This window comes from Canis lupus, chromosome 4 (genome assembly GCF_011100685.1).
Source record: "Canis lupus familiaris isolate Mischka breed German Shepherd chromosome 4, alternate assembly UU_Cfam_GSD_1.0, whole genome shotgun sequence".
Classification (NCBI taxonomy): Eukaryota; Metazoa; Chordata; class Mammalia; order Carnivora; family Canidae; genus Canis; species Canis lupus.
In genome coordinates this window covers 43,062,324-43,087,477 of record NC_049225.1, presented here as the reverse complement: position 1 = coordinate 43,087,477, position 25,154 = coordinate 43,062,324, and the positions used below count along the sequence as shown (strand labels likewise).

The 25,154-nt window shown below is 40.5% G+C and overlaps 1 protein-coding gene across 1 annotated transcript in view; it reads left to right on the top strand.

Annotated features, from left to right (window-relative positions):
* The first annotated feature begins 18,513 nt into the window (after positions 1-18,513).
* DOCK2 (dedicator of cytokinesis 2) overlaps positions 18,514-25,154 on the top strand; it is a 397,882-nt gene continuing 391,241 nt past the window's right edge. The window contains exon 1 of the mRNA XM_038534784.1: positions 18,514-18,654. Within this exon, the coding sequence (XP_038390712.1) occupies positions 18,612-18,654 (43 nt within the window). The 5' untranslated portion in view covers positions 18,514-18,611. The remainder of the gene's footprint in view (positions 18,655-25,154) is intronic.

Genomic DNA, 25,154 nt, shown 5'->3' with positions numbered 1-25,154 from the left:
GCCTACCAGTAGCTGTATAATAGTGCTTCTGAATTGGCTTTCTGACACGAATTGTAATCCAGATTTTGTAACTCTGTGGGAGAGAGGACTGTTTCTGATTCTTTCTTTTGAGGTGAGGTTTTCCTTCTAGTCATTTTGCTCAGTGCAGAGTGGCCAAAAGCAAGTTGTATTGGGAAAAAGAGAAAAAGAGAGGAGAGAAAGAAGGAAAGAAAAGAGAAAGAGAAAAAAAAGGGAAGAAAAAAAACGGAAAAAAAAAAGAAGAAAAAGAGAAAGAAAAAGAAAGGAGAAAAAAAGGGGGTGGGGGAAGGAAACAAATCAAAAAGCAAAACAAAACAAAACAAAACAAAAGAACCACCGGGGAGTATCTTCTGATTCTGTGTACTTTAAGTCCCTTGGCTTCTCCTGGAAGTTGTCAGTCTAGCTGGTGTTCTGGAGGTGGGGCCTGTTGTGCTGATTTTCAGGTGTTAGAAGTTGGGGGAGCTGCCTGGTGCAGGGCTCAGTGGGGGTTGTTTACCCCGTGAGGCCTCAGGAGGAACAGCCCCAGTGGCGGGGCCAGCTCTGGAAACCTGGATTCAGCTCCGGCAGGAACCACGGAGCTCTCCGTCTGCAGGGCCTGGAGGCTCTGGGGCGGGGCCGCTGATCTGCTCAGCTCGGGGCAGGAGCGTCCTTGCTGTCCTGGGCCCTCCCGGCCTCTGCCTGTCCCAGGGGAGGCCGGATCCTGGGCTGTGTCCCGGCGCCCTGTGCTCCGGAGCCTGCGCTGGTGGATTCGCGCTCCCGGGCCCCGCAGCCCCCTCCGCGGAGCCGCCGCCCGAGCCCTTCCGAGCTGCTCCTGGAACCGCGCAGCCCCCTCCGCACGGAGCCTCTTCCTCTGCCCAAGCCCCTCCGAGCTGCTCCCGGGGCCGTGCAGCCCCCTTCGCGGAGCCGCCGCCCGAACCCCTCCGAGCTGCTCCTGCTCCGGGTCCCGCCGGTCCTGCCGTGCGCGCTGCAGCCCTTAGGGAGCTCGGCGCACTCTCCTGGGCGCGCAGTTGCTCTGTTACTGTCTCAGGGAACCCGAGGGCATCCTCGCCCTCCTGGGTCCTGCTCCAACTCCCCACGAGCCCCTTTCCGCCCGGGAAGGTCGGTGCAGCTCCTGCTCCTCCGGGACGGGGCTCTCCTGTCCTGGGGACACTCGCCCCGGCCTCAGCCCGGCTCCTCGCGGGCCCCTCCCCCTTGGAGGCCTTTGTATCTTTATTTCTTTTTCCCCCTCTTCCTACCTTGATAGAAGCGTGAACTCTTCTCACTGTAGCATTCCAGCTGGTCTCTCTTTAATTCTCAGGCCGAATTCATAGATTTTCAGGATGATTGGAAGGTTTTCTAGGTAATTTGGTGGAGACAGGTGATTTGGAGACCCTACTCTTCCGCCGTCTTGCTCCTCTTAGTTGTATTTTTTTTTAAGATTGTATTTATTTATTTATGAGAGACACAGAGAGAGGCAGAGACACAGGCAGAGGGAGAAGCAGGCTCCATGCAGGGAGCTGGATGTGGGACTCGATCCCAAATCTCCAGGATCACATCCTGGGCTGAAGGCGGCGCTAAACCGCTGAGCCACAGGGTCTGCCCGATTTTAGTTGTATTAAAGCTAGTTTTTAGACATCAGAGCTTTAGGAAAACAGTTTAAACATGGTAAGATTCAGGAATTTTTGTACCCATGAACCTTTTTTGAGGAATCTCATAAGGGTAATCATTCTAACAAAAAAATAAACTTGCAAAAGGACTGAAAGACTGAGCAAATAACTAAATATATTGTGCATAATAGGAGACAGATTTCTCACTGTTGGTGAGAAGAGTAAAAATGAAGAGGAAAGCTAAAAATGAACTCTTGGGTGTTGACTTGGAATACACGCACATGTATACATGCAGACACAGACATACCTGTGTATACACATACATGTATTTCTATCTGCTGAGAAGCCTTAGAAACAGTAGCATTACAATAGCAATTAGGACATCTAGTACATCTTGCACCCAGATCTTTGTTTCTTAATATCATTCTCCACTAAAATGATCCTCCACTAAATGAACCATTTCTTTGAGAAATGACTACTTTTAGGTCTAAGGCTGAGCATGAATGAGATGTGCCCTGAATATCTTGTCCCAGAAAATAAAAAGTATGTAAAGAATGATAGGGGCATGTCAAAATGGCATGGAAGCCAATTTGAATGGCTCCCCCTGGCCAAATATATGATAATTTGAGCATCGAAATAAATGATAGTAATGGATTATAAGCCATTAAGTAAAATCATAAACCGTGAGCCCATATTGTTTTAAATAAATAAGTGAATACATGAACGAATAAAGCTTAGCTTTTTGTCACATTAGAATCCCATTTAATAAATGTAGAAAAATGAGTGAATTAAATTTTTTTGTGAAATTTTAGCTTAGCTAAAATTGAAAGCTTAGCTTTTTGTCACAGAATTCCATTTAATAAATGTAGAAAAAATGAGTGAATTAAAATTTTTTGCCTATGATTCAGGAAAGAATCATTAATAGATATTAAAACAAGTGGGCTAAAAAAAACAAGTGGGCTGAAAATATGATGAGTTATAGAATATGTACATAGTCTCACAATATCTCTCCACAAATACATATTAATTACATTCACATGGAGAAATCTGGAAGCCTTGACCCTAGTTAATGATCAAAGCTAACATTACCAGTAACAGATCAAACTGCTAACACATGTGTCCTGATACAAAGTAGTGAGGAAAACATAACATCACTTATCTGGTATTCCTGCAAATAAAATGCATACCTTAAATATAATCACAAGGAAACATCCTGAATCCTAACTGAGGGGCATTAGGTCTGGTTTGTGGTCTTCAAAATGTAGAGATATGAATGACAAGTAAAAGTGGTGAGACTGATCCTAATTAAGGGAGACTAAAGGGACATATAAGTTGTGACTGCAACTGTGACATGGACATTTCTGGAATGACATGAGACAACTGGCAAAATTTGAATGAGGACTTTGATTATGGTATTGTGTCTGTTAATTTCCAAATCTGATCATTGTATTGCTCTTGTTTTTAAGAAATACACAGTGAAATATTTAGGGGTAAAAGCTATCATGTCATACAGCTTATTCTCAAATGACTCAGAAATAACATTTGTATATATATATTGAAAGAGGCATAGTTAAGCAAATGTGGTAATATGGCAACATTTGGAGAATCTGGGTAAAGAGAATACAGATTTTTTTTTTTTACTATTCTTGTAACTTTTCCATAAGTCTGAAATTATGTTAAAATTAGAAGTTCTTTTTTTTTTTTAAGATTTTATTTATTTATTTGACAGATGGAGTCAGAGAGCACAAGCAGGTGCAGGGGTGGGGGGAGGTGGAGAAGAATGGCAGAGGGAGAAGAAGCAGGCTTTCCCCTAAACAGGGAGCCCTATGTGGGGCTCAATCCCAGGACTCTGGGATCATGACCTGAGCCAGAGGCAGACACTTAACCGAGTGCCCCAGGTACCCCTAAAATTAGAAGTTCTTAAATTTCATTGTTCACAGATGATATGACAGGATATGTGGAAAATCTAAAATACTTTGTAGAAAAAACTGAAAATTAAGAACTGTATTTACTAAGGATATCTATTGAAAACTGTTAATTAAAAAATACCAGCTACAAACCAATAGAAATGAAATTTTAAATTTTATGCTATTTACAGGAGCATAAAGTATATAGTATGCCTAAATATAAAGTGAGCAAAACAATGTATGAGACCTCTACACTGAAAATTACAAAATATCACAGACATAAAGAGCTAAATAAATGGTAGAGTTTACCATAGTAAAAATATCACTTCTTTCCAAATTGATCTAAAGATTCAAAGCAGTTCTAATAAAATTCCCAGCAAGCTTTTGGATTTTGTTTGTTTGATTGTTTTTTTCTGAAACATGACAGGTTAATTCTAAAGTTGATTCTAAAATTACATGGAAATGCAACAGGCCAAGGGAATCCTGAGAAACAAGTGGAGGACTTACATTAACAGATACAGAGATCTGTTATGATAATTTATTATGATGTAAATGCAAACATAAAAAACAGATCAAAGAAAGAGAATAGAGGATCCATAAACAGACCCAAACACATTTGCTCATCTAATTTGTGGCCAAAAAAATGACACTACAGATGCAGTGCAGGAAAGGATAGTGTTTTTAAAAATTATTATTATTTATTTTATTTTTTAAAATTTAAATTCAATTAGCCAATACATATAGTACATACTACGTTTCAGATGTTAGTGTTCAAAAATTTATCAGTTATGTATACCACCCAGTGCTCATATTTGAAGAACAATCCTGGGTCAATTTGTATAATGTATGAAGAAAAAATAAATCTTGATCCCCGTCTCCACCTAACAGAAATAACATTTTTTATCTTTGTAAATACTTTATCCTGTTTCCAGATAGGATATTAAAATTTACACGTTATTTTAAAGATAATAATATACAGCTAAGATAAAATGTACAAGAAGTTTATGAGAAACAAGATATAGATGAGAAAACCTGAAATGTTTTTAACTTAATTTGACCTATTAGGAACATTTGGACTTATAAAATTGATACTGGCCTTGTATATCTTAGTATTTCTATAAGTACTTGTTGGTCCTTCCAGATATCATATTGTATCATTGTGTTTCAGAATGCAGATGTAAATGTATGGCAAGCTAATTTTTCTTTAGAGCCTAGCTTTAATTCCAGAAATTTTGACCCCATATCTAGTGTTCTTTTTTAATAATGGTACCTCTTATGAGCCTTGAGAGATACCTTATCTGGAAAAAGAAAAGACAAAGAAAAGTCAACAAATAAACTATAAAAGAAGCACAGGCAAAGAATAATTCAAAACAGAATAACAGTGAAATTTAAAACCTAAAGAAGTCATTTCTCCTAACTGAAGGGATGGCACTTTGAAACAATGTTTTTCCTATCTTGTTACAAAGAATTTCTCTACCCTGAAAAATCTGTTACTTATATTTCCTCTAGATTCTGGTTGTGAAATCCTCTGTTTTTTTTTTAAAGGAAGGAGGAAGGAAGGAAGGAAGGAAGGAAGGAAGGAAGGAAGGAAGGAAGGAAGGAAGGAAGGAAGGAGGAAGGAAGGAGGAAGGAGGGGAGGAAGGAGAAAGCAAGCAAGCAGGCAGGCAAACTTCATTTTGAAACTATACATTAGAAGTAAAGAGAAAAAAGTTGGCTTAAGCTGTTTTTACTGTACAAGCTGTCCACAAAATTGGGAAACATAGTTTAAACTTGTGTTTGAACTATATACTACTTACATTTTCAAATAATAATGTTCCATAAATTTTCAAATGAAATACTCTACATTTAGAGCAATAGGTCTAATTGCTAACCTGGAAAGAATAAGGTTTAACAACAGGGAAAATCATATTTATTGTACACTTTTTAAGATTAATAATTGAACCCTTTGTCTTAAATTTAGAGGTACTTCATCCAAAAAGGTATGAGGATAATGAAGAAAAATAAATTGAGCATATTATTTGACAATGTAACCAATAACTCTTTAAATATAAGTTTATTTCATGTTTCTTGACTTTGTGGATAGATAGTACAGAAACACATAGTTTTCAACACTTAGCACTTTTTTATTTCACCTAAATAGTAGCATGTAAAATGACTTAAGATTGCATTGGTGTATATTTGATTCCTCTCTAATTTGATGGTTTTCTTTGCTCTTTATCTTGCTGATTTACTATAAAAGGAGAATGCCAACCATGACAGTTGTAAAAATTACTAAGTCAGTTCTGTGGTGTAGCTTTGGTAGTTACTTTTTCCTGGAAATCTAGTGTCTGTTGCTTTAGCCCCTTCATCACTTTTGTGACCCACTTAAGACTCTGCAATACATGACTTTCTATTTTAATTAATTATGGTAGATTCTGTTCTCTGTAACTGAACTCCTTTTAGAACAAAACCACTTTAGGTCAATTGTATTCAAATAATAACTTCTTAAGAACAAGAATAATTCTCATGGTGTATTTCAATTACTTAATTTTTGTGTTGTTTGTATAAAACATCTGAGGGTTTACTATGTATTTGGCACTTGGGATAAAGATATCTGATCATGAGCTATTTTTGTTCTCAGAGTCCCTCCCACATCAACAATTCTACTCCAGTAGGAATTCCAAGCCCTGATTCTATCATTTTTCTACTGTCTATCATGAAAATCTTCGGTTTTTTCCTTAACTGACTTACATTCTATTACCCATAATTAATCAAGGGAAGGCCCTTGATCTCTCCTCCTCTGAATTCCTCTGGATAGACCCCCAAACATCTGTTAAATTCAACTCAGTATAGTTGGGTTAGCTCTTCCCTTACTCCAGTGCTTCTCTGCTCTGGCTGCCTGTGAGAATCTTTGAAAGTCTATTGGACTCCCATCCCAGACCAGTTTTATCAGAATCTAGAGGAGGATTTAAGACATTAGTAAAGTTAAAAGCTCTCCAGGTGATTCTTATAGCACCCAAAGTAGAGAATCACAAGCTTAATTTATGTCTGTGCCCAAATATGAAACATGGCAGAAGAAACCCAATCATCTTGATACTCTCACTTTAATCTTATGACCAGTGAGCACTCATATACCAATCCTGCAAGATGACTTTCACTTCTTTCTGTACCTTCTTTCCTTCCTTAATCTCAGCTGACGACCTTCATATTTTGCTGAGAAAATAATAATTATCATCTGTTGTATGTTTATGTGCTAAGTATTAATGCTTTACATGCTCTCAAGTTTTAGCTCATTTAGTCCCCACAGCTTTTTGAAGTTGATGCTGCAAAATATCTCCATTTTAAAGATGAGGGAACTGAGGAACAAAGTAACACAGCTGGTACTGGAAGGAGCTTTCCTTTGAACCTAGTTAGGCTGACTCTAGAGTTCAGCTCTTACCCACTTCTCATTGTATGCTGAAACAACTACTTCTCTGAAAAGGCTAACTTTTGTTTCTTCCTATCACCTTTACTTAGTCTATATCTGCACCATGTCTTCTGCCTTCCTTCCTTTTAGAATGGGTGACTCTGAGTACCCCCATCTAAAAACATGCGTTTCATCCTATATATTCAAGAACTTGTCATCTGTAATGATTCCCTCTCTCTTAATCATGTTCATTTATTTCCCCCCTCATGCCTAGATCATTCCCATCAGGCTGCATATATGCTCCAGTATTTCTTCTTGCATCAGTTTAGGTCTTCCAAGAAGCAGATTCCAAGACAGAATTAAATGCACAAAAAATGTTTGGGACATTTCTCTGAGACATTAGTGAGAAAAAGTTGGGAGAGCCAACAGATTGTGATGTAGATTTGAGCTCTGTGAAGGAGAGGGAAAGAAAGAAGGGACAAATGAAGGTCTAAGGTTGCATTTCAATTCTAAGAAAGTTTTGGCAATTACAAGGATGAGTCCTTAAGCCAAAGTTGCTGGTCAGAGAAGTTCTGTATCATGCAGAAACATTCCTACCTTGGTGTCCCTGCTACCCCTAGTCCCTGGCTATGAATAGGCCATGGGACATATAGTTTTGGTATGAATGAGAAGGAAAGAATTTCACAACATAGCACCTGGGACCATAGGCAATTATGTTCTTCACAGGAGGAGATTTGAAAGGCACACATCCATTATCACATCTCTCTTAACTTCTTAATTCTGTGATCTCCTCCACCTGCCACCCCATTTGTCTGGCCTTTCTAATAAAACTCTTTAAAAGAGTTGCTTATAGGGGCACCCAGGTGATTCAGTCCATTAAGTGTCTGACTCTTGATTTCGGCTCAGGTCATGATCCCAGGGCTGTGAGATTGAGCCGCACATCAGGCTCCATGCTCAGTGTGGAGTCTGCTTGAGATTCTCTCTCTCCCACTCCCTCTGCCTTTCCTATCACTCCCCTCACTGCTGGTTTATGCATGCACATGCTCTGTCTCTCTAAATAAATAAAATATTTTTTAAAAAGTTGCTTATATTAACTACTTCTATCCTCTTATTTGTATTCTCTCCTTGAGTAATCAACCAGGGTTTGTCTTTCCTCTCTACCATTTCAATGATTGTTTTCCTATTCTCTCTCAGTAATAGACTATTTAGTTGAACATATGGCCACTGGGAATAAAGGCTATATTTTTCCAAACTTCCTTGAATTAGATGTAGCCATAAGACCAAGTCCTGGCCAAAGGAATATGAGCAGAAGTGATGAGTGCTACTTCTCAGCTGTGCCCTCTACTTGTGCCCCTGTCTCCCTTCCTGTTGGCTGGAATAAGATGTAGTGATACCATCTCAGATACTTCATTTAGTGTTTGTAAACTTGAAGGATTGTGGAACAGCAAGAAAGAAGGATCCTGTACCCTGGATGATTTCATAGAACTGCAATGACAAACAGGACTTTATGTGAAAAAAGAAATAGGTTCTTATCTTATTTAGGCCAATTTTATTTTAGGTCTCTAACTTTGGCTTTCTACTTTATCTATGTATCCATCCACTTCATAGGCAAATTCTAAGGATAGCACTGCTGGAATATATCTTGAATTTGACTGTTTCGTTGTGGCACTTTGGTCCAATCTGCCATCATTTTTCCCTGAATGCTTAAACAGCATCACACTCATCTTGTTGCTTCTATTCTTGACCTATAGAGAGTATTTTTTTTCTCAATGAGAATAGTTTTTAAAAAAGGTTATATCACCTCCTACTTAATATCCTCCAGTGACATTTCACAATGCTTTCCATCAAAAGACCACCATATACTTGATCTGGTCTTGATTTCTCCAAGATTGAGAATGTTTAAGAGACACTCTTGCTCTAGAAATTTTCTTTCCCTAGGAATACCACCTACCATTTATACTTCTGAAATGAGAGAACCTGACTGGATTGGTTTGCCATCACCTGAAACAAAACTTCCCTCATATTCTACACATACCAGGGTCACAACTCAAATGTCTACAGGACTAGGCAGGCACGTTAAGCGAGTGAAGTAAACCGGGAAATGGCAGCTTAAAAATTCTTCAGATGTAGACCTACATCTAGGACTGTTCTTCACATCTCTAAGTACATACCCCTTCTACCTTGTTTCCTGAAACATATATCCTCTCAGCCTCTCTTGTTTTTCCACCTTTCATGGATTATAAGCTCGAATTGTTTATCATTTTTGTCTTACCTTAAGAAAAGTAGTAGTGTAAGCTTAATGACAAATGACAAATAGCAGTTGAGACTTAGCCTCAGTACAGGGTGGGGAAGAGGAAGTGCTGGGAACCATGGCAAAGGAGAATGTGTATTCTGGAGCTGAAGAAAAGCAGCTGAAGTTACTCCAGATGATTTCTGCCTTGTGGAAGTACAGACCCAACTTGCTATATTTTCATATTTATTTTGAGAAAAACTAGAAATCTGGAAGTTTAGGTGAACTCCCTCGACTGTCAGTTCTTGGTAATATATTTTTTTAAATTAAACACTGTAAGAATCATATGAGTTTGTTGAAAAAATAGGTCATCCTCCAGATTTTACCTTTGGACTGCTGGTGCTGCAACTCTATTGAAAGTAGTTGTCTCTAGATAGGGATTCAGTCAGTGCCAATCAGACATGAACAAGGAACAGGACTGATATCACTGTAGCACAATATTAACCTTGGTGGCTTTGCTCAGAGCTTCTAGGACAGAATAGGCAATTAAAGAGTAAAGATAGCAGTTTGTGAGCAAGGGCTACTGTAGGTGCCCAGGGGGGTGATCTGGCTGAGGCTGGAGGAGGAGCTGAATGGTGGGGAGGGGGTTACTGAGGAAGTAAGTCCTCTTAGAACAGTTTAGCCTAGAGACAAAGGACTATTCTTGTTGAGGGAAAGATGAGAACACACAGAGATGTGAGAACTTGTGGTACTTTGGGGTGACTTCAAATACTGCATGAGATAAGACACCACCTGTTATATGTTGTCATGTGGTGGAGAGTAGTGACTATGTGTGTGTGTGTGTGTGTATGGGTGTTGCAGGTGGAGGGAGGTGGTGGAAGAAGGGGCAGTGCACAGGAGGCAGGAAATGAAGCTGTAGGGGAGAGCTAGAATCTGATCATGAGGGGCCTGTGTGATGTTCTACTTAGTTGAACCAGTATTCTAAAGGGTATGGAGGATATACTGAGGGATGTTAACTAGGGCCTTGACATCTTAGCCTTGCAGATTAAACAGATCCCCCTAGCAGCCTATGAAGTATTAATTAGCAAACCTAATTAATAGGTTTGAGGCTATTGATTTAATGGAATAAAGTAAACCCTATTAAGCAGTAAAGTTTCTGATCCTCCCTCATCTCCAACCCCACTCCCATGTTCACTTCTGGGACTGCTACCTCAGGGCAGAATGATCTGAGTGCCTCCTAATCTACATAAATTTTTTGTGGTTTCTGATGCTGCTTCCTTTAGTGTAGCTTATTACTTTGAGTATGCATATCCTTCTTATCTAGAATCTTTCTCGTCCTGATAGGGACCTAGAGTTTACTCTGGTAAATAAAAGTTGGATAGTATAAGTTTTAGCTCCAGACTATTTGAACTGATTGGAATATAGTCATAGAAACTATTTGCCATGACTCTTATTAGTAACACAAGGAGAGATGATTGAATAATACTGTGGAGGCCAAAGTTCCCAAAGGCAGCCACTTGGAAGACACCAGTGGATGGGCCAGAAGACCCTTAGCCTTTACCTACTGACATGCCAGTGCTACCTCCAGATAGACATCTCTCTACCCTGGGTCCAGGTGCACTCTGACTGAGAACTGTGAAGATACACAGAGAAGAGACCCCACCCCTGCAAACTATAAGGGTCAAGCTGGCAGCCAACATAGTGACCCCAGTGATGCCCATTGAGTACTTCTCAAGGCAGGAATAGGAGAAGGCTACTTCAGGGACTTGAGATAGTGACTTTTTAGCAATTTACATGGGAATATTTCTATTTAATAGTTGGTACAGCCATACTAGTGACTTGTAGCAAAATTATAGACCTGAATCTATGATTCTGAGAAAAACAGACAGTAAAAGCTTCCCTTTCTGTGTGCCTTGTGGAAAGAGATTTCTACAATTTACCTAAACATAGTTCCAGATGGATTTCTTTGACCTGCACCTGAGGCTTTTCATGACCCTTTTCTGTATAATGTGTTTATTACACAAAGGTAGTAAAATCTCCCACCTTACCACACACCTGCATTGTTTATCTTTTCTAGCATGATTCGGGAATTTGATGAGACCACAAATACTTTGCATGGGCAAAGTATCCTGGATGTAACATGATGAAGAGACTGGAAGGTGGCAAGACTGTAGGCAGGGTGCTCAAGTCCAAGTTTCAAATGAGGATCTTGATGAGGTAGCACATGGAGGAGAGGGCAGATCCAAGAGCTCTTTTTAAGATGATCATGTGGAGTAAAAGGGAGATTAAGTTTCTGACCTGAGCAAAAGGGAAAGTGGATGATACCACTCATAAGTAGTCATAGTGGTCACTACAGAAAGGGTCTCAGCAATCTGGCCTCTGTTTACTTATTACAAAATGGGATTATAGGGCAGCCCGGGTGGCTCAGCAGTTTAGCTCTGCCTTCAGCCCTGGGCCTGATCCTGGGGACCCGGGATTGAGTCCCACGTCCGGCTCCCTGCATGGAGCCTACTTCTCCCTCTGCCTGTGTCTCTGCCTCTGTCTCTCTGTGTATGTCTCTCATGAATAAATAAATAAAATCTTAAAAAAAAAAGAACTCAAAGTTCTAGTTAGGAGCTTGCAGCATCTAAAAATCACAAATATGTGGAAATTAAACAACATAACCATAAACAACCAAAGGATCAAAGAAGAATCACTAGGGAAAAAAAAAAGAAGAAAAAAAATCCCTAGGAAAATCAGAAGATACATTGAAATGAATGAAAATAAAAACAACATAAAAAAACTTTAAAAAATGTGATAATAATGATACCTACTTCATAGGGCTACTTTGAGAACTAAATGGGATAATGGATATCGGAGACTGGCATGCTCAGTAAATGTTAGCAATTTTATCTTTAGGAAAAAATATGCTTAGAAAAGTTAAATATTTTGCTTCAAAGTACACAGGTGAGTGATGGAGTTGGGATTCTAGCACATAAATTGAAACACAGAGTCTGGTCACTTTACCTGGTACATAAGATAGAAATCACCCAAAGAAGGACAGGTCTGAGATGTGGCTATGATGATGAGCTTGGTTTTGGAAATGGAGATCTAAATGGAATGGGGAGAGGAGGTCCAGGAAGAAGTTGGACACATGGATCTGGATCTCAGGAGGGTCTTGACCAGAGAAGTCCTTGTTCATCACTCAGAGTCTGTGAAATTACAGTCATGAATAGTGCACTACCTAATAATATCTGGCTTTAATAAATAGCCAGATGGTGTTTAACAAAATTATATGACCAAGACAATTATAAATTCTTTAAGAGAGTTTAGTCAGATTTTTATATTTGACCATCAGTCTCACTTGCCAAAATTTTTCATGGTGCCATATAATCAGTAACCATAATAAAAATTCTATATTTCGGAAATACAAAAACCATATGCTAATTGGTATGAAGTTTAGGGATTTCTATATTAAAACCACTCCTTTAAGAAGTTAATTAACCTTTAGTCAAAATAACTTCCTAAACTTCATTTCCCTTGACTACAAGCAGTTTCTAATATGTTCAATAATTTGTTTGTTTAATGTTACATATTTTTAAAAAAGATGCCTTGTGCTTGCTTTGGCAGTGCATATACTAAAGAAAAGAAGCCTACTTTAGGTTTATCACAAGCTAAATGAGGAAAATATCTTTAACACTCTTCATACCTTATTTATGTTCTGACATCAGCACCTACCCTAAGCCCCCCACCAAGTACTTTATGATACTGTTGATGTGGACTTGTCTGTGTATATGTTAGAAAACTAAGATGAAAAAACAGGGATCTTTTAGATCACTTGGCTCTGGTTTATGAAGATGATAAAATTGTGTATAGCAAGGGATGGCAAACTATGTTTCATAGGCCAAATCTGGCTCACTAGCTGTTTTTTTTTTTCACTAGCTGTTTTTATATGGACCATGAACTAAGAATAGTTTTTATATTTTTAAATAGTTGAAAAGAAATAAAAAGAATATTATATGACATATGAAAATTATATGAACTGCAAATTTCATCATCTTTAAATGAATGAGATTTTACTGGAACACACCCTTGCTCATTCATTTACATATCATCTACAGCTGCTTTGATGCTATGATGGCAAAGTTGAGAACTTGCAACAAAAGATTTATGGTGGTTTCATTGCTTTGCAATGCTGTTCAGCAGCCTACAAATCTCAAGTATGTGGTTGTAACTCTACAGTGTTTCAAGTGCCATACATTTTTCTGTACAGCAACATTTTATTTTATTTTAATGACCAATGCAATAGCCATCATGTCAATAGAAGAAGAAGAAAAAGAAGAAAGAAGAAAGAAGGAGAAGGAGTAGGAAAGAGTAGTGAGATCCAAATGTTATGGTATTAAGGTACAATGGAGTGTGGGTTATTTTGTTATTGGATTAGACAGGAAAGCAGTGTGTTTACTATGCAGTGACACAATAACTGTGCTAAAATAATGCAGTATAATGGAGGAAGCACTCATCACAACACCCTCAACCACAAGAAAGCAATGGCCAGAAAAATTAGAAAATTTAAAACAGAATTTGTCACCATGGTATAAATTTCTTCATGTAAATAAAATGAAAATGCAATTAAAATAAGTTTCCAAGTGGCTTATTTACTAATCACATGAGGAAAGACATCTGTTGACAGTAGTTCTTCACATTAGGTTGTAGCAGCAGATCAAATGTGTCTGAAAAAATAAAGTAGTTTAAGACTATTAGTCTTTTGATATTAGTGGTTGCCTGAAGAATTGAAGACATTGGAAGCTACATTAATAATCAATCAATTTAAAAGCAAGGCAAATGGGACGCCTGGGTGGCTCAGCAGTTGAGTGTCTATCTTCAGTTCAGGGCTTGATCCTAGGATCCAGAATCGAGTCCCACATCAGGATCCTTGCAGGGAGCCTGGTTCTCCCTCTGCCTGTGTCTCTGCCTCTCTCTCTCTCTGTCTCTCTGTCTCTCATGAATAAATAAAATCTTAAAAAAAAAAAAATAAGAGCAAGGCAAACAGTTTCTAGTGGTTTTCCTTGGCTCTTGATAAGTTGACAGATGTCTCACCAACATAGCACCATTGTTATTTGATGAGTCAGTGCTGAGATTGAAGTAAATAAAAACTTCACTTCTATGAATAGGCCATGTGGAAAAACTATAGGCAAAAATATTTTCAAAGACATGCAGGAAACACTAAACTCAGTACAACCTGAAGTGTAATCTGCTAAGATGTGTTACAACTTTTAATGGTAAAAATATGTGTGGAGCAAATAAAGGCTTTTTGGATGAATTTACAATTTACAAAGCCTATGATAATTTATTTCAATAGTCATCAGAAGGTACTTTATAGAAAGTATTTGAATCTATCATGTGTTATTGAATCAATTGTATCAAAGGCAAATTTCATTAGCTTTTCACATAACCTTTGTACATAATCATTGTCTGTTTTGTGAACTTTTGTCAAAAATAGAAGCAGAATATCCTGACTTACCTTACCAACTCATAGACATTCGATGGCTTAACAATAATAAGTTGCCTGTGACTTTGAGCTCGGAGTTGAGCCTGAAATTTTTCTTAACAAGAACAAGCTTCAACCACTATTATTGAACAGTGGATGACTTTGGAAATTAGCTGTTACTGGAGACATCATAATGATTTCTTTTTTTAAAAAAAATACTTCATTCATTTATTTGACAGAGACGAGAGAGAGCATGAGCCAGATGGGAGAGAAGCAGAAAGAGAGGGAGAGAGAGTCTCATGCAGGGCTCAATCCCAGGAATTTGAGATCATGATCTGAGCTGAAGTCAGATGCTTAACTGACTGAACCCCCCCAAGGTGGCTCTGTCATAATGATTCTTAATGGATTCAACCAAAATTCAAAGCAAAACAATGATTATATACAGAGCTCTGTGATAAAACCATTTTGATGATAATTACTGTTAAAATCACACGTCAAGCTGCTTTAAAAATTTCCTATGCTGTCAAAACTTAAAATGAAAACTGAAATTTCCAATACTAAGCAAGTTTTCGGTGAACATATTTTCCCAACTCAAACTGTAGTTCCCACAATATTTTTCAGACCTCAATACAAGTACAAAAGAAAGGTTTAAATTTCAAAATCCATTTAACTGAGTAATTATAACCTTCAACTGGAAGTGATTTATTTGTAATATAATGACATGCTAAAAGGCAAACATCAAAATTAAGATTTAATAAAATTCTCTAAATGCCTTCCAAGCAATGAAAATGCTTAATAAAATCTTATGCTCATGGATTAATTCCAGTATTTGGCAGTACCTTCTTTTGAGAGTTTTAGTCAACTGTGAGACATAGCCACAGACATAGCCAACTACTAAGTGTGAAAGTTACGCACTACTCTAACTGTTAACACCAACTGCAAGTTTGGGGTAATCCCCAAACCATCTTCAGGGTCATCTTTCACTAGAAAGACTCTGAGAGCTCGCGGAAAGCTGTGATGCTCCGTTACTATTCATTACTGGGAAAAGTTACAGATTTAATTCCATCGAGGGAAGAAGTACATAGAGCAGAGTCCAGGGAAGTACCAAACATTTCCATTGTCCTCTCCACATGGAGTTAGGACGTGTTATTTTCCTGGCATTAATGTGTGATGATATGTTGTGGAATACTGCTAACCAGGAAAGCTCACTCAAACCTGTTTCCAGAGTTTGTATTAGGGCTTTATCACATGGGTATGATTTGATTGATTGATTGTCCACAGAGTTGATTTCAACCTCCAGGTCACCTGATACCATGTGGCAAACACAAATAACATTGTTTTGTATATCTGGCATAGTCAGGCCCAAGCCTGAATCATATTTTTAGACTACTATTTGGTGTGACCTAAGTATCCTAGCAAACCATGACATTCCAAGGGCCTAAGACCAATTCTCAGTAGCTACGGACAAATATCAGCCTCTTACTGAAGAAAATTAATTCTTCACTATATTTCACCTGTGGGAAAAGATGAACACTGTAAAATTTTGTTTCAGATTAGCATTAACATGAGTATTTACAATCAATTTTGATTAAAGGGAACACTAATTTTTAACTGCAGTGAAGTGCAGTGTAATCTCCCCCCAAATTTATTTTTCTCAATGCTAGACTTAATTACAAAAGAATATATTCAATTACCAATATAAAATTTTGAATTTTATCAATAAAATATGTGGAAATTTGTTATCTCTCTTGTTATATAATACCTAACATGTACCTATATGTACTACATAATATCCTTGATTTTACCTAAAGACTGAAATATTTACTATCTGATCCTTCACAGAAGAACCTCACCAACCTCTGATGTATAGTCTGATTTACAATAGTGCTGAAATCATTAAGTTTCATGGTTAACTTGGTGAGACTACAGACCTAATTATTCAATCAAGCACCCATCTAAGTGTTGCTGTGGAAGCATTTTGTAGATGTAATTAACATCTACAATCAGTTGACTTCAAGTAAGCAAAGGAGACTATTCTTGATAGTCTGAGTAGGACCAATCCAATCAGTTGGAAGGCCTTAAAAATGAATCTTCCTTGAAACAGAAGAAATTCCAGCTGTGTGGACAGCAGCTTCAGCTCCTGCCTGAGAAGGTCTAGCCTGCGCATCCTGATAGCCTGCCATATGGATTTGGGATGTGCCTAACCAGCCTCACATTCACATAAGCCAGTTCCTAGCAATACATATCTTAATGTTTATATATTTCTCCTACTGGTTCTGTTTCTTTGGGGGAATCCTGGCTGATTCAACTGCTCACTACAAAAGATTCTACCTAATCTGTGCTGCTACAAAACCATAAAGGAAATAACTTTAGATAAAATGAAGTTAATATTTTGCCATAGCTGACAGGCAGCTATGACATTGCCTAATCTATTTATATTGACACTCTAGTGTAAGGCAGAAAGGGGAAATGGGGGTTACTTTTTTTTAAAGATTTTATTTATTTATTAATGAGAGACACAGAGAAAGAGAGGCAGAGACACAGGCAGAGGGAGAAGCAGGCTTCCTGTAGGGAGCCTGATGCAAGACTTCATCCCAGGACCCTGGGATCACAATCTGAGCCAAAGGTAGATGCTCAACTACTGAGCCACCCAGGTGCCCCAGTGAGAGTTACGAATAAAGAAAATCCAGGAAGACTTTAATTCAGTCTTATCAATGTGGGTCAAAGAGACGTTTTTTGTTTCGTGCTAGCATCTGTTTCCAAAGCAAAAATGAGATTTTTCCAAAAAGTGTCTTGATTAGCCTAACTCTAGGACTCTTTTCTGGGGGCAACTGCTGTTGGCTCTCAGAGCACCTTTACCTCCTAACATTGTTGGTGAATCCTGTGCTTGTGTACAGAGGAGAGTTTTCTAGGGTTTTATCATATCTTCTTTCCTTTTTAAATATTTTATTTATTTATTTATTCATGAGAGACACAGAGAGAGAGGCAGAGACGTAGGCGGTGGGAGAAGCAGGCTCCCTGCAGGGAGCCTGATGTAGGACTCGATCCCAGGACTCCAGGATCACACCCTGAGCCAAACAAACGTAGTCGCTCAAGCACTGAGCCACCCAAGTGCCCCTTTTATCATATTTTCAAATGGGTCTATGGCACCAATAGGATAAAAGACTCAAATGACGTCCTCTGTAGGTGTATATTTAACTGTTATGTGTCGCCTGTTGTATACATTATCTCCTCTAATCCTCACAATAATCATATGAAGTACATACTAGTATCCCATTTTACAGTTGAAAACTGAATCTTAGGGCAGCCGGGTGGCTCAGCGGTTTGGCGCCGCCTTTGGCCCAGGGCCTGATCCTGGGGACCCAGGATGGAGTCCTGCGTCAGGCTGCCTGCACGGAGCCTGCTTCTCCCTCTGCCTCTGTGTGTGTGTGTGTGTGTGTGTGTGTGTGTGTGTGTGTCTCATGAATAAATAAATAAAATCTTAAAAAAAAAAAAGAAAACTGAATCTTAGAAAAAAGTGACATAGTTTGTCCTACTGGCATAGGCAATATAAGCAATAGAGTTTGGATTTGCAGTCAAATGCTCTACCACTGAGCTCTACTCTCTAAAGTGTGGATTTGAATTCACATCACATACCAAAGTTCCTGCTGGGTAGCTGTGGGAGAGAATTCTGTTCAGTCACTAAGCTGTTATCCCGGAACTTCTGCATTTGTGGTGGTGGCCTGGGTGGCCAAGTACCTGCTTAGCTTCTGCCCACTTGCCTGGGGAGGAACAAGTTGGAGGTGCCCCCCAAGTTTTGCTGGGGGCCTTCTGGCCTGCTAGCCACTAGCTTTCTAACATGCCCCAGCCCAATGGGAGGGAGGAAGAGGAGGAGCAGGGCACCCTGGGGAGAGGAGGGCGGGTCCTGAGAGGGAGTTTGAAAAGAGGAAGGAAGTGGGGCTCTGCGGAGCGCCTAGCCACCCCCTGGCTGCTTCCCCACAGGAGGACGCAAGGAGCCCGCAGCTCCCCTGGCCCAGCCATGGCCCCCTGGCGCAAAACTGACAAGGAGCGACACGGCGTGGGTAGGTGTGGGCAAGGGGTCCCCAGCAGGGGGAAGGTCAGGTGGCCTGAGATCCATGCACAGGAAGATGCTGAAGGAGCCTGCAGGGCGGCCACAGGCGGGGTACACTGACCCAAGGTCCTAGGGCTCAGTGACTTCCTCTGCTAGCTGCAGGGCCAGCTGGGCAGGGAGGAGGAGGCAGCGGGAGAGGAAAGTGGGCACGCTGCCCAGTTGGCTTTGCCCAGCCCATGCCCTCTCCCACTGGGCACAGATTGCTGTCTATCCCCCAACACTTCTGCATCCCCTAGGTGGTGGTTAGCCCAGTTGGCTCTGTGTGCCACAGTCCCAGTGTTTCAAGGAGTGGACTTCATCCCTCCATGTAGAGAGTTGGCCTCATAGAAGGAACACCCGCCCTCTCTGGCCTGGCCCAGCATGCCTTCTTCCACTCCTGTCCAAAAAGACACCCATCTGCCTGCTTCCCCTGTCTGTTTCTTCTGGGTCAGATGACTGCTTATTTGGTAGAGGCTCCAGAGAGCTGTACAGGCTTGTGGCGTGGGGTTGGAGAGCAGAGTCCTTCACTCAGCCTTGGAGAACCTCTGGGAAGAAAGGCTCCTTCCAGGTTATCCGGGGACATCCAAGAAGCCGGCCTCATCAGCTTCACCCATCTAAGCTCCCAGAAGCCTCTGCCTCAAGCTCAGGGGCGGAAGTGGTGGCTGGGGGAAGGGAAACTTCAGGTACTGGGACTACTAAGTGGCACCCGTGGTGCAGCCTCTGAAAACTCACTGTGGTTTTCAAATTTAAGTGTAAATTTGAAAACCACTGTATGGTTTCCTACACAGGCAGATACCAGACACCAACCCCAGAGAGGAGCATTGAACAGGTCAGAGGTTGGAGTACCCAGGCCCGGAGGGAGATTAGATACAGGGAGTCCCGAGGCCACTCCCAGGGAGAAATGCTTCCCTGGAGAGTTCAACATTTATCTCTTCACTTGCTGGGCTCTAGGCACTATGGAGTGTTTTAAAATAACGGTCCCCATCCAGAGAACAAATAATAATCTATATCCTTGAAGAGCTTCAGTTTCTTCATCTATAAAATGGGAAGTTTGAACTAAAACCACTAAGGACCATGTCTAACTTCACAGCTTCTCTAAGTCCAGCCCTATCAGCTGGGGGCATCAGGCTGAAATTCTTCTCAAGGGAAAATGGGAACTATTAAGTGGGACAGACCACTGTAGGCAGAGAGGCCAATGCAGTATAGGAGATGAAAGTGGGACATGAAGGGCATATCCAGGAAAGAAGACAGATGCTCCTTTTGCCTGAAAAGAATGATCGTACTTAAAGTAAGCTGGAGCCACATTTTGGAAGGGTATAAATGCCAGGCTAAGAAATTGAGACTTTTCCCACTTAGGCAATGGGGAGCCAAAGAGGGCTTCTGAGCAGGGAAGAGGCATGGACAGATTTGTGCTGAAGCCGGTGTGGAGGGAGGCTGAGTGAACAGAATGGCAAAGGTGCCTGGGTGGCAGATAGGAGACCGTATCGGTCCACAGTAAGTAGAGCAGTAAATTGCGGGAGATTTGAGCAGTGTGGAAGAGCCCTATCCTTCGTCCCAAGGGCTGCAGTGCATTCCTGCTGTGAAGGCCCTGTGCTATGCTGTGAAGATCATGGGCTCTGGTGCTAGACTGCCTGTTGTTGAATTCCAGCTTCTAACACTTTCCAGCCCTGTGACCTACACAAGCTACTTACTCCCTCCAGGCCTTAGTTTCCTTGTCTCCTTGTCTATATAATGGGGATAATAATAGCCCATGCCTCCCGGGTTGTTGTAGAAGTAAAGGAGTTCATTCACATAAAGTGCTTAGAATGACCATTATACAAAGCAGTCCTCACTAGATGTTATCAATTATTATTCTCAGACTTTGTCTTTTGCATAGGAGTTTAGTAGAGGACATGATACCATAGGATGGGACAGAGTTACAGGTTGGAGTAGGGGTCCCACCCTCTCTTGCAGAGGAAATCCAACCTATATGGTCAGGGATTAGGAACTCTGTTAGGCATTAGGCCTGAGGGCTTCTTGACCTGATGGTATAGCTGACATTTTTCATGCCTACTTATGAAAATTCTATTTCATAGGGAGTCAGAAGATCTATGACCCTCTAGGGAGCCAGACAGCACTAAGATAGGTGCCTACTTATCAAAGGGTGTCTCTTTTCTCTGCAGATAAATGCAGGACTCTTTCTTAGGCCTTCAGTAGATGGAAAGAAGAGGGAGTGTAATTTATGGTGGAATGGCGGACTGGAGTCATGGGACAGAAAGAACAGGGACCTAACATTAAGGAGTCTCGGTTATAGTTCTGACACCATCACTAGTTGCAGACAGATCTATGACAGATCTAGTTTTCTCATTGTAAGTCTAGGTATTAATATTTTTATATTTCAAGGTGTTCTTTTACAAAGAACATTTGAGATCATGAGTATGGGGGCTTGGAATAAGACAAAGAGAAACATAGAAAAGTTTAGTGGTTTATCAGAATATCTCTAGAGTCCAGCCAGGCCTAAAACACAAGAACCTGAGCTTTGCTTTCTTATTTGGTTTCCTCATCAGTGTTGGTGGCATTAGCCCGTTTTCGTCTGGTATAATTCACAAGGACTGCTCACGTCTCTGTCTTTTTGTCTCAGGGGCTGGCTTTACACGAGACAATTTCATCACCAGAAGCACTGGCTTCTTGCTCATCTTGTTGTCTGGTTGGCAGCCCCAGGAGACCTTCATAGAGATGCCTTGTCTGATTATTTTTCTTTCCTTGATGGAATCTTAATATGTGATCCGTTAGAATCCCAGAGAGTTCCAGAAGTGGAACAAAACAGTATGAATATGAAGTAAGAAAAGGCACAGACTGCCTTTGAAGAGATGTGTGAGGTTAGAAGCTTGGGCTGTGAAGTTAGAACTGATTTTAAATCTGGGCCTGTTTCCTCATCAATAAAGTGAGGTCTCATGATAATGTGGGTCTCATGAGGCTGTTGTAAAGATTGAATGGGGTAATCCATGAAAAGTACTTAGTAATGTGGTTGACTCAATCAAAGTTAGTGACTAAGGTAAGGGAGTTAACCTAATAGTTGTGGAGCCAAGAGAAACACAGAGTAATGCATCCTAATACCAGATTGAGGATGGTGATGCCTTCCAAGAGTGTAGTATTTTGTGGTTTACAAGACCCATTCTCATGCAATATCTTTGGCTCCAGAACATCTCTGTGAGGCATTATTTTCATTTTACAGATGAAGAAACCAAGACCCAGAGTTCATATAATTTAGAAGTACTTGGGCTTGGCCTTAAATTCAGTTGATTTCAGATCCCAGGTCCTTTGCACCATACAAGGAAGAAATCCAGGAGCAGGAGCATCACAGAAAAAGGCAGGATATTGGATATGTAGCATTTGGGTCAAACAATAAATATTCTGCTTTGGTTTTAGTAGATGTTTATAATGAAAACAAAGCAAAACAAAACAAAACTTTTGAGAGGTAGACTGCAGCCAGATGGTGAAAGGGGCTTTGAATGCCAGCCCTATAAGTTTGGACTTCATTCTGTGCACAGTGGAATTTTTGAGCAGGCATGTCACCTTTAAGAATTTAATATAATGAATTGTGAGAAGGGCAGGGATTGGACATAGAGGTACAAAAACAGAAGTAGGTGACAATTTACCTGTCTCCTAACTGCAGGAGTAGTTAACCCTCCAAGAGTCCACTTACAATTTGGCCTTTACTATCTTAGTTTTCTCTGAGTCTCAGTGATGAGAGCTTCCACCTGGGAGCAGAAAAGGTAGAAGGAATAAGTAACAGCTATCAGTTAGGAATAAATGTGATGGGTGATAGAATACCTCCAGAAAAGTGGCTTAACCAAACTAGAACTTTATTTCTCCCTCAAATAGAAAGCCCAGAAATCCGTGGGTCCGTGAAGAGGTAGTGGAGCAATTCATTGTCTACTGCACTGCTTCCTTGTCATGAGGCTTCTGCCTCCTGAACCAAGCTCGTTGCTCAGGCTTCAGCTGTCAGGTCTCACTTCCAACCAGCAATAAGGATGAAGGGAACAAAAAGGGATGGCCTTTCTCTGTAAGGACACTTACCTGAAGGCCCACTTAATTCTTCCTCTTGTATCCTCTTGGCTAAAACATAATCGCATGATTGAATCTACCAACGGTAGGTAGGAAATGTAGTCTGTAATATAGGCAGCCACACACCCCGTTGAAAATTAGGAGCACCATTTCTAAGGAAGGAGGGGAAGAAAGACATTGGGGATGATATGTTAATTTGCTTAGGGCTGCTCTAAGAAAATACCATGGACTGGGGGGTTTAAACAATAGGAATTTATTTTCTCACAGTTCTTGAGTCTAGAAGTTCAAGACCAAGGTGCCAGTAGGTTGGTTTCATTGTGAGGCCTTGGCTTGCTGACAGCTGCCTTCTCACTGCTTTGTCCCCACAGGGTCATCTCTGTGTATGCTCGTCCCTGGTGTCTCCTCCTCTTAGAAGGCTGCCAATCATTATTACATTAGGGCCTTATCCTAAAAGCTTCATTTTAATTTAATCACACTTAAAAAGACCTGATCTCTGAATACGGTTATATTCTGAGGTATTGAGGACTGGGACTTCAATATTTGTGACCCTAGGGTGGGGACAGCATATTAGTCCATAGTGGATAACTCATCATCTGTGGTATGAAATTTAGAGACTGTAGAAGAAGGCTTCAAGGCCAAGCTTCTCAGATAGAGAGTAGAGATAGAAAAAAAGGTTCATTTACCCTAAAGCTAGGCCTGCCAGCATATATTTGTGTGGGAGCTTCAGTGATGCCCAGAAACCTCTCCTCTATACAGGTTGTCTCTGCTTATGGTTGTGAGCCCATGTATGATGTTGAGGAGTACTGTTGGTGCCTTCTAAGGGCAATGAGGGAGAATCTGTTCTATGCTCCATCTAGCTTCTGGTGTTCCTGGAAATCTTTGGTGGTCCTTGGCTTGTAGAGGTATCATCCCAATCTCAACCTCCATCTTTATAGGGTGTTCTCCCTGTGTTTATGTCTTTCTCCAAATTATCCCATTTAATAAGGACACCAGGAGACACCTGGGTAGCTCAGTGGTTGAGTGTCTGCCTTCGGCTCAGGGCATGATCCAGGAATCCCTGGACTGAGTCCCGCTTCGGGCTCCCTGCATGGAGCCTGCTTCTCCCTCTGCCTGTGTCTCTGCCTCTCTCTGTCTCTCATCAATCAATAAATAAAATCTTAAAAAAAATAATAAGGATACCAGTCTTATTGGATTAGGGCCCACCCTAATGACATCATTTTCACTTGATTACCTCTGTAAAGACTACATCTCCAAATAACACTAACACATCTTTTTTTTTTTTTTTTTTTGTGGGAGAGGCTTAATGCAAACCATACTAGGCTCTGCAAAAGTGGAGAAAGGGTCTTTTGCACATCTTGACTGGGGAATACAGATAAATCTGAGACCACTTTCATGTTCAGGAATGTAGATGATGCTATTGCAGTGCAGGACTCTGGACAGAGCTGGTCTGTACCAAAATGGACAGATTTGGAGTGGGAAGTGGGCATTTGGGTCTCTTGCAACATAGACTCTAAAGGAGTCCTTTAAAGGAACGAAATCCATTCAAACTGGCTCAATTAAAAGTTGTGTGGTGTGGTGTATATGTGTATGTGAGGAGGCGAGTGGAATATTTCAAGGATCAGTTGAAATCGAACAAAAACCCAAGAAACCTGAAAGGCAGGCCTCCAGAAGTGCCTAAAAGGCAGCCCTGGAAACCTCTGCCTTCCTTATCATGGCAACCTCGCTTCTCTTAACACATCAGTGCTATTTTCCTTGCTTTCCTTACTAACTCCTTCTAATTCTATCACTCCTTCATAACCTTGATATTCTTTTAACACCATCATAGTGGCCCCAGTGCCACATATCCCAACTCTGCATGACTTCACAGTTCAAGTATCCACCAAATCTTCTCCTCTCTATTTATTTGTTCAAAGTTCTGAAAGAGAAGATCTGAATGGACTGACTCACATTTTCAAGAAAGGCCACTCAGATCAGAGACCATTAATAGCCTAGGAGTGGGCCCCACTCTGATCAAGGGGCTGCTCCTAACTGGTTCAATACACTGTGGCTTGGGGACATGAGGCTTGCTACTCATTTAGCAGGAGCCATGGCTAGGGATGGATTCTTTGAGTAGGAATCATGAGTAGAACATACATCTCAAATAAACTCAGGGAAGAACTCTACTACAATGGGGCTAGTTATACTGTTCTTGTTGCCCAAGGTAATAATCAAGGAGGAAGGATAGAGAATACTATTCATTCACTAACTTGTTCATTCAATTACTCATTTATCCTTCATTTATTTCTTAAATATTTGTTGACATTTCCTATGTGCCAGGCACTATGCTAGACCCTGAAATTACAGGAATTAGGCCAATATGGTTCCAACTTTTGGGGCTTATAGTCTAGTGGGGAAGACAAAAAGGGACTTTGTAGACAAATCAAT